This window comes from Pseudorca crassidens, chromosome 1 (genome assembly GCF_039906515.1).
Source record: "Pseudorca crassidens isolate mPseCra1 chromosome 1, mPseCra1.hap1, whole genome shotgun sequence".
In the NCBI taxonomy this organism is placed as follows: domain Eukaryota; kingdom Metazoa; phylum Chordata; class Mammalia; order Artiodactyla; family Delphinidae; genus Pseudorca; species Pseudorca crassidens.
Window position 1 is genome coordinate 2,394,356 of NC_090296.1, and position 13,789 is coordinate 2,408,144.

General features: G+C 43.8%; 1 protein-coding gene across 2 annotated transcripts in view; it reads right to left on the reverse strand.

Moving 5' to 3' along the window:
- TDRD9 (tudor domain containing 9) overlaps positions 1-13,789 on the reverse strand; it is a 107,249-nt gene that overhangs the window by 72,742 nt on the left and 20,718 nt on the right. For both annotated transcript variants that reach the window (XM_067732488.1, XM_067732578.1), the window contains exons 6-10: positions 10,532-10,629; positions 9,041-9,262; positions 8,222-8,344; positions 4,217-4,297; positions 486-650 (exon numbers count right to left, since the gene is read on the reverse strand). In XM_067732488.1, coding sequence (XP_067588589.1) covers positions 486-650; positions 4,217-4,297; positions 8,222-8,344; positions 9,041-9,262; positions 10,532-10,629 — 689 coding nt within the window. The remainder of the gene's footprint in view (positions 1-485; positions 651-4,216; positions 4,298-8,221; positions 8,345-9,040; positions 9,263-10,531; positions 10,630-13,789) is intronic.

A 13,789-nucleotide genomic window follows, 5' to 3' on the forward strand; every position in this document is an offset into this window, starting at 1 on the left:
TATACTCTTCGATCTTCAAATCCTATAAATGTATTACCCACGTGAAAACAACTGTAAATCAACTGCAGCTTTTCATAAGAATGTTATCACACACTGTTCCGACAATGCAATCCTCCTTCAGTTTAGAGCAATACAACTTACATTAGAAAATTTAATTTAACAGAAATAAAATTACCTCCTACCCTCAGCTGAATCTGCAATTTTGTAGCTGACCAAAAGCTGACATTTTTTTCTTCAACATCAATAAAGTACAAAAGCAGTTTGAATAAATTTCACCGGGACACACAGAGTGCTTATCATGCTCACGTTTATGACAACAAACCCCGGAGCTTCCTTCCTCTTATTCTTCTCCAGCCCCATCCCACACCATCTCTCTGCTCCAATTTTAAGCTCCAAAAGAGCCTTGCAATTATAGCTAATAAATGCAGGTGTGATCAAATACAAACGTACATTCACTGTGAAAGAAACAATGCATTCCAACATACCCTGCTATGATGAACGTGCTCCAAATCATTAAGATAATACTCCTCAACTGCATAGGGCTTTCCTTCTACTTCAAAAATATAAGCAGGGTTCACCTTGTTCTGAACAGGAACAGCAAAGTAATCTGCAAACTCTTTACAGTTGATGGTGGCTGACATCAGGACTACCTACAGAGTAAGAAAAACCATTAAAACAGACAAAATGATGATGATAATAATAACTGAAATGAAATACTTTTACAATTCTAGGCTTGTCTTCTGTTTTAATAATTTTCAAAACTTTAACTGAATACTTCAATTTGATCTCCAGTGTAATTCAAATTATTACAGTTTAAAGAATGCTCAGAGATGCCAACTTTTAAATTTCTCTTCAATTGCTTTATCAAGTGAGAAACTACATTTCTCCAATTATGCTAAATTACAACCATTAACGTAAAAGGACACTTTGCATCAGAAAGCTAACTTAAGGGCTTCCCTGATGGTGCAGTGGTTAAGAATCCACCTGCCAATGCAGGGGACACAGGTTTGAGCCCTGGTCCGGAAGATCCCACATGCCGTGGAGCAACTAAACCCGTGCGCCACAACTACTGAGCCTGCGCTCTAGAGCCCATGAGCCACAGCTACTGAGCCCGTGAGCCACAACTACTGAAGCCTGCGCACCTAGAGCCCGTGCTCCACAGCAAGAGAAGCCACTGCAATGAGAAGCCCATGCACCGCAACAAAGAGTAGCCCCCGCTCGCCACAACTAGAGAAAGCCCGCGTGCAGCAACGAAGACCCAATGCAGCCGAAAATAAAATAAATAAAATAATTTATTTAAAAAAAAAAAAGCTACAGCTAAAAAAAAAAAAGAAAGCTAACTTAAGACAGAATAAGCTACTAGATGTTATGCTCCAGAAAAATGAGGGCGTAAAAAGCACCAAAGAGAGGGCTTCCCTGGTGGTGCAGTGATTAAGAATCTGCTTGCCAATGTAGGGGACACGGGTTCGAGCCCTGGTCCGGGAAGATCCCACATGCCGCAGAGCAACGAATCCCATGTGCCACAACAGAGCCTGCGCTCTGGAGCCTGCAAGCCACAACTACTGAGCCCACGAGCCACAACTACTGAGCCCACGTGCCACAACTACTGAAGCCCACATGCCTAGAGCCTGTGCTCCGCAACGAGAAGCCACTGCAATGAGAAGATGGCACACCGCAACAAAGAGTAACCCCTGCTCGCTGGAACTAGAAAAAGCCCACGCGCAGCAACGAAGACCCAACGCAGACAAAAATAAATAAATAAAATAAATTTATTAAAAATATAAAAAAGCTCTTTTTAAAAAAAGGCACGAAAGAGGAAGAAGAAAAGGGGCCCATAAAACCTTGACTCTAAGCCGAGAAACTGGAGAAGCCCCAGGACGGCCGCTGTGCAGCAGCCCAGGGGAACCAGTCCAGACCAAGTGGGACAGCAGAGGCTCAGGGACTCACCACAGGTTTCAGTTTTGCCAAAAAGCAAATATGGGATGACATCCTTAAGAAACTCAGCCATGAATACCAGAGGCAGCATCCACAGCCCATCAGCTGTGCCCTGGAGAAGGTGGCAGCGTTACAAAGGGTCTGCGTCATCCACCAGTCTCCAAAATGCTAAGCAGGAGGTAAACACAGCTATCTGCTGACCACTGACTGCCTACTACGTTTCTGAAGTGTAAATCTTAGCAGACAAGTAAAAACTTTACACAGGTATTATTAATACACTTACTGGGTAAACAAAATGTCTGTATTTTCCCAGCTAATGTTAGATACAAGAGGTCAAAGTCCTGCTGACCAGAACTCACTGAGACAAGATGCTTGTGGTTAGAAGGCAGGCTCTGAGAAACCACTTGGGGTGTAAGAGTGGCCCCCAAGGGGCACACCCATTGCAGCAGATGTTCTCTAAACCACCTACCAAGAACAGTGAGGCTAAGGAACTGCAAGGCTTTTGTTCTACTGAGGCAGCAGGCGACGGAAGGTCAAATCTGGACTGCTCAAAGCTACAAGGTTCCGTGCTGCCACCAACTTCCCTGTCGTGCGCCCTCCCCCAAGCAGCTCTCAGCCTCTCCTCCAGACAGACCATTCAACAGCCTGCCCAAGACACCTGCTTGTCCAGGGTGGCCTGGGCTGAGTCTGGTCAGCCAGCGGTGACAGCAGGGTCAGCAGGCTGGGGGATGGCACAAAGCCAGGGACCTCTAAAGGTTTGGGTGGGGAGCGGAAGGGGGGACTGGAAGGCCCATCTGCCGGTGCTCCTGCATCTAAGTCTCTGACAGCCACTCTCTTTCTAAAAAGTAAGGAAAAAGGAATTTGGGGGCTTCCCTCGTGGCGCAGTGGTTAAGAATCCGCCTGCTAATGCAGGGGACACGGGTTCGAGCCCTGGTCCGGGAAGATCCCACATGCCGTGAAGCAACTAAACCCGTGCGCCACAACTACTGAGCCTGCGCTCTAGAGCCTGCAAGTCACAACTACTGAGCCCGTGAGCCACAACTACTGAAGCCCATGCACCTAGAGCCCGTGCTCCACAACAAGAGAAGCCACTGCAATGAGAAGCCCACGCACCACAACGAAGAATAGCCCCTGCTCACCACAACTAGAGAAAGCCCACGTGCAGCAACAAAGACCCAACGCAGGCAAAAATAAATAAATTTATTAAAAAAAAAAAAGAAAGGTCCAGATTCTGGGGACTTCCTTGGCAGTCCAGTGGTTAAGACTCCACATTTCCTATGCAGGGGGCATGGGTTCAATCCCTGGTCAGGAAACTGAGATCCCACATGCCCCAAGGCACGGCCAAAAAACAAAAAAAAAGAAAAAGAAAGGTCCAGACTTGTTGAACAACCTTCAATGTCATCTTTAAGATTCAGAAAAAGGAATGAAATAGCCAAATTCTCTCATTCATTTTATAGTCATCTCAAGCAATAAGACAACTTATTGCAAATTTCGGGTTCCATTCAGTCAGCACCCACCAGGTGAGACCGTGAGCCTCCTAAGGGTGATGTCCCCACCTCGGGGCAGGGCGGGAATGTCTCCCTGAACGGACAGAGAGACGAAACACTTGAAGACAAAGTATGTTATGATCTAGAGGGCATCTGCTTTCCAGTAACAGCAAATCCTTCCACAGTTCCTTTATATAATGAATGACATGCACCCAATCACTGCTGCTTCTGAAAGACTCCTACTTAGCATGGCTGGGTTGACCTATGTCTAAACTGCATAATAATTATAAACCTTTTGCTATTTTGGCCTAGTTCACTTCTTTGTCCTTTTTGCTCAAACAGAATGCAAGCAATGTTTACCATTTTTGCCACAGACTTCCAGTTAGCTCCTAACTCAAGTCTCCTATAATAACAGTGCATATAACTATTCTCAAACTTCAATGTGACTCAGTGCTACTTTTAAAACAGAGATTACAGATATAGTCACATACCTTCAGATTATGGTACCTATTCAACCAAAAGCAGTGCTCTAATACCCAGCATTTCATTAGCGTCAACTATCATCAGATCATTTTCTGCAGCCTGGAGAATATTTCACAATTTAATGCAACATAATAACCAAAGAGTACTCCATAGTCTGATCATACGACAGCTCCCTTTAGCCAGCTTCCTAGCAAGATCTGGAGGACTACACAAGACAATGAACAACTAGTTTCTATTAAAATAAAGAGAAACAAAACTAAACAATAAATCTTAACCCTAAATGTTTCAGTTACTCATGAAATCAACTTTACCTTCACAAAACGTGAATTTGTTCTTAGAAGTTTGCGGACGACCAACAACAGGAAATCCATTTCTTCAGTTCGCTCGTGTACCTGCAAAATAGAAAGGGGGCACCCCCAACGTGGGAAGGCACATGTCACCGCTGAGTGACTGGAGGGCAAGGGTTCAACGGTGCGCCTAGGGGCCTGGGGACTAAGTCTCTGCGCTAAACGCCGTTCCTCAGGAAACTATCACTCCTGGTTAAGAGGAAGCAAAGAACGGTGGCCCACAAACCAGAGAACACACGAGGGGCGTGTGCGTCACTGTCGCCCCCAGCGCCCGTGCTTCTCTGTAGGGCCCTACTGGCATCTGGACAGAGGAATGTTTACCGCTCTGGCCCTGCCCACTGCGACAACACAAAGCATCCCGCCACCGAGAAGCAGCAGACCAGCCTCCCTCCGCCGCTCCCGGCCCACAGCACCCCTCTGCACGGGCATATTTACGCTACTACTTCAGCAAGGGAGTGCAGGGCGGTGGCTCTGCCCCGGCAGCAGTGCCCCCCGCCTGGCAGGCTGGAGCTCACAGGGTGGGCTCTGGAAGAGCTGGCTCAGTCAGAACAGGTAGCGCAGGGCTGGGTGAAGAGCTGAGGGCAATCGGAAGCCCCGCAGTAGCACCCGGGGAAATGGGGCTGCGGGGTCCCCCGGGGGCCTGCTGCTCAGGCAGCGCCCTCCAGGCCGGGTCCCCGAGGGCCTGTCCCGAACCAGCCAACACCCAGGGCTAAGTCACGTGTGGCCGTTTCTCTACACTTAGTCGGGCTCCCCAAGGCACAAGGGGACAGCAGATTCTACTCTGGGACATTCCTCTGCCCAAGTGGAGAGATTAGCTGAGTCTGAAAGAGGGCACTCCCTTCTCCTCCAGGCGAAAGGCTCCATTGTTTGTTCTCTAGCCGGCTCCTTCCCGGCCGCACTTCCCACTGAAGCAGGCATGGACAAAAGTAGTACAGAGAAAAGGAAAAAAACAGCAGCTGAAAAGTATTTAACCTTCTGGCCTAACGGCTGGAAACCCTAGCAGACACCTTATTAATCTAACTCTCATTTCATTCTATCACCAAACCCCAGAGCACTTCCTCAATGCAAACATCCTGCCTCGCGTACTTAACAAAGAAAAATAAAGGCTGTGCTCAGGCAAGAGCCCCAAAGTGACCTCTCCTTAGCGCTGAGACTCCCCTGGCCTCCACACCACCACTACAGCCTCCAGAGCTCTGACTTCACACAACCCTGCTTCTCCCAGTTGCTGGAGGCGGGGCTGCCTCCCCCTCCGGCCCTGAGGACCCCACTCACCCCTATATCCCAGGATGCCCACAGTCCTCTCCCTGCCCCAGGCCCTTCTCCGTTGCCCATACTTACACATATCTCAGTAGATATGTGTCTCCCCAGCAGAGTGGCTAAGAGCAGAAACTACAACTCCGGCATCTTTATAACCTCAGCACCTAATGAGGCAGGTACTCAAAAAATGTTTACTAAATGAATGATTCACCTGAAGCTAGTTTATTCTTTTTCAAGAGCTAAGAACTTAAGGACATGATCATTCCATTTTCAACTGCCTGGCCACCTTCAACTTCCTAGATTTCTTTTGGAATTCAAATCATCCTGCACAATAGGAACAATATTCTTTGTAAAACTGAAACTTCAGGTCTATCCAACCCATTAATTCTTTAAGCAAATAGTTATTGGAACACCTACGAGGCGCTGGGGACACGGTGGTAGAGTAGGAAGCTGCTCGTGTAACCAAGTGACGAGGCAGTCCCTGTAGGACAAGCTCCTGCACAGTGTAGCTGACCTGTGTTCAGCTACCATCACACAGCTTCAGGAAAGAATGCACCCAGTAACGCAGTGTGCATGGGCATGTCCACGCCACTCACGCGTGTGTGTGCAAAGATACCTCCTAACACAGTCAGAAAGTTGCTGGATCTACAGAAATGAATGGAGGCATGAGAAGTAGAGCTCTGGAGTGAACTACCCCGCAACACCATGCTATCTGGAGGCCTCAGTAAAAGGCTCAACAACAAACGGTAACTACTGTGGACTGTGTAATACCACCTTTGGGCATACTGCCTAAGTTTGAATTTCATCACTACCTAAAGACACTCAAAACTGCCAAAAGTCATAAAGAAAAATTATGAACCATACTGCACATCACACTGTATTGCAAAGAATAACAACATATTTTCCACCTTTTACTCTCCCAAACAACAGTAATTTAAAACCAAGTAAAGGTACACAAGCTAGTAAATGCACCCATTCAGCTTTACCTGCAGTATCGATGGAAGAAATTTTCACATATTAAGGTATGGGGAAGTCATTCTGGCTTATACATGACATGCTTGGACTTTATGCTAATTAGAACAGCCTTGTTTTGTGGCCTGTCACACAGGCATCGTGCATCTGCTTTAACCATTAACGACGAGAATGCACTTAAACATAAAAATGGAGTAACTATGGTTCAGGCATCCAAAATGGAGCCGGGTGGCCCTTGTGGATGTGGTTTCAGACACGCTCCTCCATCACTTGGAACCTGAACTTTCTGAACTGCATCAGACTCAAGGACACCTCCAGCCATTCTCAAAACAGTATCCGCCGGCAGCTGCCGACTGCAACCTTATTATGGTCTCAAGGTCTCTGCTTACAACTATGCAACCATTCCAGACCCCAACGGATCCCTGCTTAACTAGCACCCTTATTTCTCTCCAGCTCCAATCCTAATTCTCAACAAACAACTTGTATTTTTCAGTTTTTGCCTTTATAAGCCCCCCATTTTGTAGTCCAGGAGAACACAATTCAAGTGCTTCTTTAATCTGTGTGTCCCAGGTTATATTCCTCAGTTTGGCTCAAATAACACTTTTCTATTCCGATTATAGATTGTTTACTGATTATTTCCATTGGCAGTATGTTTTGGTATTATACTGATCACACAACATATCAAGAGAATGGAGAGACCTTTCCCTAAAGGGCTGCTCAGGGGGTTTCATTCCAGCCTCCATCAGGTACTCCAGCCCCACCTCACAGTCTCCCACAAATCCTATTTATTTGCTGATGTTTCTAACGCCACAAGAAATAAGTAAAGCTTCTCAAGGCATAATTACTGATGAGGTTTAAAACTCAAGAGTTTGGGGTAGAGGCATTTCCAAAGCTCCTGGGAAAACTGTTTGAACACAGCATCTCCCCACCTCAAAAAACTCTATAAACAAAATTGGGAATTCCCTGGTGGTCCAGCGGTTAGGACTCGGCGTTCTCACTGCAGAGGGCGCAGGTTCAATCCCTGGTCAGGGAACTAAGATCCCACAAGCCGCGTGGCGCGGCCTAAACAGAACAGAATAGAATCAAATCAAAATCAATTAAATATTCCATCCTTACTGAGAAAAGTCGAGAAAGCTAAGACTGGCACAAAGACAGTGTTCACAATACTTTATTAGAGATTTTTTTAGAAAAATGAATAGATCAATATCATCTATTTACTTTATTCATTTTCTTAAAAGATATTATTATCCTTGTTTTACTAGATGGAAAGTATCTGTAAGGCACTAAAAATACCTACAGACAATTAAAGTTCTTAATTGTCTGATGTGGCTAACACTCTAAACCAGGGCCAGCAGCCTTTCCCTGTAAAAGGCCAGAGGGCAAATACTTCCAGCTTCACGGAACATACGGTCCTGTTCCAACTATTCATCTCTTCTGTAGAACACCAGCAATCATAAACAAAGAGCAAAACTGTGTGCCAATAAAACTTTACTTACAAAAACAGGGGCCAACTCTGGCCTGAGGGCTGTAGTCTGCCAACCCCTGCTCTAAACAAGGATTCACAGTCCTCAACCTCCCCACCTGCATTTTGGAAGTAAGAGCAAAGGATAAAAACAGAAAATCAACATTCTAAGTAGAATAAGCAGATACAGACCCAAATTACTTTTTGACACTTTACAAGTAACTTGCACTGTGTTCTCTTATCAAATAGGAATATGAACATAAGAGCAGAGCACTTACTTCATCGATGAAGACATGTGTGAATTCCATCAAACTCTTGGCACTAACTATTTTCTGAAGCAGCACTCCGGTTGTCATATAAATTAACTTGGTGTCTTCTGTCGCTATTTTCTCCAACCCTACCTAAAATTGGGGAAGGAAAAAAGAAAGGAGAAATTTTTCAGTTTAAATGGTTCACATTTAATTACCAAAAAATGCTATGCTCATTTCATAATGAAGGTAAGAAAGGGAAAAAAAAGTACTGTATATCACAAAAAATATAGGGTCTAAATTAAAACTGAAATTCTCAAGTTGATTTTTCTTCTTCTTCTTCTTCTTCTTTGGTGATGGGTGGAGAGATTGGCCTATCTAGTCGTACTTCCCGTATCATTTTTATGTTAAAATGATTGTGTATGAAGACATCTTCAACATAAAGATATAATTGAAAGATAAAATTATATAAAAGCCATTCTCAAGTCTGAGCATTCTCACTTCTTTTCTATTCAACTGAGAAAGAAACTAAAGTTATCAATATTTTCAAGAACTTCAGAGATTCACTGTTTTTAAAATTATGCCATAATTCTGCTCTATAAGCAACCGATTTCATTTTCTTTTCCAGCAGAAAATAATCACACCTTATCATCAACTTATATAAAATTAAAAATTAACGAAGAGGGACCTCCCTGGCAGTCCAGTGGTTAAGACTCTGCGCTTGCAACACAGGGGGCATGGGTTCAATCCCTGGTCAAGGAACTAAGATCCCACATGCCATGTGGCATGGCCAAAAAGTAAATTAAAAAAAAATTAACAGAGAGAGATGGCTCCCTCTCTCAGTCTCACCTGATAGCCCACCAAACCACCCAAAGTCCAGGCGCGCTCTTTACTGATCCACCTGGCGATGCTGCTGGCCCCGATCTTCCGTGGCTGGGTGACCACAATGTTGCAGTAGGTAGAGCGTTGGATGTAATGATCCAAGATATACTGCGGGAGCTGAGTACTTTTACCACTACCGGTGGCACCGTGTATAATTACCACAGAATTACTTTCTATCAAAGAAATGACCTAGAATTAAAACAAAAAACAAACCTTCAAAATTGCCACAAATTTAACAATGATGTAATAAAGTATTACCTATGAACCAAAAGCTTTATCTCAAGAAGACTTTCAGAATTTATTTTCTTTTCATCCTTAAAAGTTAAATTATTACCTAACCACCTAAACATCACAAACAAGAGAAAGAAGGTTACTAATGGCTGCTGAATTTGAAACCAATTTGAACACTGTGAACAATAACTAATGGCCACAGTAATTCAGGCCAAGTTCACTGATCCCTATGTCTCAATTTCTTCGTCTGTAAATATGAAAACACCAAAATGAATTTCTATAGCTCTTGCTAAGTCTAAATTTCTATTATTTTAAAATTTTGTAATGAACTTCCGTGTAATTCTACTGAGAAACATGAAAACACAGCTGTTATTACACTCAAGTGGCTTTAAATTCTCATTTGAAACTCTTCAGACACACTTTAAAACAATGAACTTCTAGTGCGCCACGTACAGACTACATGGAGCGGCCCGAGAACGCCAGCCCGATCTCTCCCCACCGCTCCCCGCCTCCACCCTAGATATGTGTAAGCTCTTATCACTCTAGCAATTGCCATGGTCAGGGAATACAAATTAATTTGAATACTGGCCTCTTAAAAATTAATAAAGTATATCTACTCTACAAAAGCTGCATGATTCGATCTAAAGCAAAATAAAAATTAAATTTAGAACATTTACAATTTATTCCTATCTATAACCACTTCTTCCGCTAGTATAGTTAAGGTTTCAATACGCTTACTTTTACCCATGTTTAATAACATGTAACTAATTAAAAGTGTAATCATCCTGCTGCTATATTGCCCAACATTGTTCTTAAAATTACATATCAATGACTGATCAATCACCAGGCAAACAAACGAGGCAGAGTGTAAAGGAAACCCAGTGGAATGCTAGAGAAGACTGCGCTGAGGGCATTATTTGCTTTCTAAAAAGTCTGGGCAGCCGGTATTGCGAGAAGCAGCTCTCCTGGGGCCCAGCAGGTGTTTACTCACACTTATTTCAGAGCAGGGACGGCTAGGTGAATAATTAAATATGAGGAGATGAGCTCAGGGGAAGGCTGAACAAGTGAAGCACCGCCAAAAGGAAGGCCATCCACACGCTTATTACACAAAACCACCTCCCCAGGGTGCCTGCCCAGCACCTCGTCACTTTCAGACCAGAAACCAAGTGCTGGGTCGCTGGCATTTAGTCAAACAACAAAATTACATTATGACAAAAATAATTTTACCTCTTCCTTACATCGATTTATAGGCAAATCAGGATATTTATAAGTTGTCTCTGGGATGCACATCACACTGCTTGATTTAGCTAAAGGTGGCCTTGGACCTGGATTCAGACAAAACAAATACAATGCTATTTCTTATATGAAAAAAGACAAGGTAAACAACCTAGTGTTTTATCTATATACACAGCAAGCTGTACACACACACAAATACATATTCTACAGGCTAACACTGTGAGCAGGGTAATCAGGAAATTTCCTTAGCACCCACTGCGAATAATTTATACAAGCTGATCACCATGTTACCCTCCATCACAGCAATCAGTGTTGTAGGCTCAGCACTACCTTCTAAGATAAAAGATGTGCAGAGCACAGTACTCATCACTTGAAAATGGCACAAAAATGCTTAGCTTAACGAACAAACTTTTATTTGAAATCTCACACCAATTTGTTAAGTGTTCATTCCTTGCTACTAAATCCATAGTAGACAACCAAACACCATAAGGATACCTTAGGGACAAGCACCCTGGGAGGGACAACGCTACTCTGACAAAGACACACCCTGGGGCGCTTCCCTGGTGGCCAGTCCGCCTGCCAATACAGGGGACACGGGTTCGAGCCCTGGTCCGGGAAGATCCCACATGCCACGGAGCAACCAAGCCCGTGTGTCACAACTACTGAGCCTGCGCTCTAGAGCCCGTGAGACACGACTACTGAGCCCGCGAGCCACAACTACTGAAGCCCGCGTGCCTACAGCCCGTGCTCCACAATGAGAAAAGCCACCGCAATGAGAAGCCCGTGCACTGCAATGAAGAGTAGCCCCTGCTCGCTGCAACTAGAGAAGGCCTGTTAAGCAGCAAATAAGACCCAACACAGCCAAAAATAAATAAATTAAATTAAATTAATTTATTATTTAAAAAAAAAGAAAGAAAGACACACCCTGGGGAGCTCTGCCCAGCTCCGCTATTGAACGTCCTCCTGTAAATACACGCACTATACTCCGGGGATGCCACAAATTCTTGATAAATCATCAAAATTCACAGGATACAGACTTCTATTGGGAAATAAGTTTTACTTCCAAAGTAAATAAACTTTGAAAGCTTCCCTGTGCCCCCCAAACTCAGCACTGAGCTGGCTCCCTCCCCAGGTCTCCCCTCAATGCCCCCCTCCCTGTTCCTCCCAGCCCTTCGCTTCTCTGCCCCAGCCTCTCCCTCTGTTCTGCCGTCACCCTTCCCACTTGACACACGTGTCCATGCTTTGTTTTTGCTCTCCTACATTTTCTCCTACACATACTCTCAGTTTCAAAATCGGTCTAACTATATAATGAAAATATGGCCATTTTCCTATAGTTGAATCAAGATGTGCAGTACTTGTTCTGAATTTTAAGAACAGAGGAGCCAGTTCTGTTCTCTCTCAAAGCAAAAACAGATTCTTTGTGGAAACAGAGTTCCTTCTAGGGCATCGCGGCACTGACTTCGGAGGAAAGTTCTCTAAGTCCTGCCCTCAACAGCTTTCTAACTTCTAGTCACCTCACTACTGACCGCCAAACTCCACAAAGTGTGCACTTCTGTCCACTCTCACATCTCACTCTCTTTCCGTTGCTCCGCTTAGCTTTTAAGAAACACAATCACTGACGCTGTCCTGTGTTCCCACTGGTATACTTGCGCTCAATCTCACCCCTTCCAGAAGCACTCTCAGCTAAAAAGCCCTTTAATTTAACCACACTACCTTCAAAACATGTAGCAAAACTCAATGTGTAAACAGTTCCTAACTTACAAATGGTTCCAAGATTTTATTAAATTATGTAGAATTCTAAATGATGGCTGGGTACCCAGGCCAGTCTACAAATGCAAGAACTGAGATGATATATGCATAAATAGGGAAAAAATAGAGACCTTCCCATTCTTGGTGTTGGTAGGCTTATCAATCAATAATAGGCCTTTTTAACACAAAGGGAAGGGATGAGACTCCATGCGGCCCAACGAACGAGGAGAGACAGAGGGAGGAGCTCCCGAGCTGCTACACCGCTGGGAGATGCAGTGACAGGGAGTGCGACACAGGGTGAGAGGGACAAGGCCTGCATGGGGAAGAGAGGTGACACAGACTCTTTAGAAAGACAGAAAGGTAGCAGCTGTATCTTTTGCTCAGAACCTGCAGCCGTGGCTCACGGTGCTGCTGAACGAGCCATCACTTTGACAACACTGATGTGACTTACATTCCTTGATTACATGCATTTTGAAGGTTGCTGCTTAAAGACAGAAATGCTACAAGAAAAAAATTGCAAAAGTCCTAACTGTATTGTCTAAACCACAGCCCTCTCTCTATTTAACAAGAAACACAGGCTGACATTTTTAGGTCACTGGCTGCAGCCGACCTGAGCGCAAATCAAGTCCAGCCTCCACATCCACCGCCAGAGGGAAGACCACAAGCAAAAGACATGTTCACGGCTGTGCAGCTCTTTCACCTGTGCAGTAGCAACCAAATCAAAGGAGGGGGCCAGGAAAATATTACAGGTAAGTTCTCAGAGAAAACGGGTAACAACACAAATCAACAAACCACATACAGCAAAGTGTAATCCAAAAGTGATATGAGAAATACCTCAACCTCAAATTTTATTTTCCTGTTATCTCTTTATCTGAGGTTATTAACATTAAAATATCTCACATGAACTGGAAAAAACTGGAAACCATGAAAATTGCTAGTTTCTCAAATACAAAAAATCTAACCAAAAAAATTCAGCAGTCAGGGTTCCAAACAGTATATAATGGATTTTAACTGGAGAACATAATAACGTTTCTTATCATAAAATCTAGACACTGTACACTACAGAAAATAAGTTTAATTATTACATTGCTGATTTAAGTATAAAATTAAATCTTCAAAATAATTACATATCACTTTTTCCAAGTATGGGTTGGTATTCCAAACACAAAATTAAACTTAATTTGAATATTTCCCTTTTCAGTTATTAAAAACTCCAGACAGGCCATTCTCTTAAACTCAAAAGAAAAGCTATCAAAGGGATGGAAACCACCACCAAAAATATCACCAAATTAAAAGGGAGGTAGCACTGTGGCCTTTAATCACAACTAAGGACACCACGCCAGGACAAATTCAAAACTGCTATATGAAAACAACAGAAACCCCGCAGGAGTCCACAGCCTGGAACCAAGGTCAAGCTGTTCAGAAATGCTATTAAATCTCAATTTTTAAAAAATGATTTACTTTAAACTATATACAATGATTCTAATGTAATTCACAGAA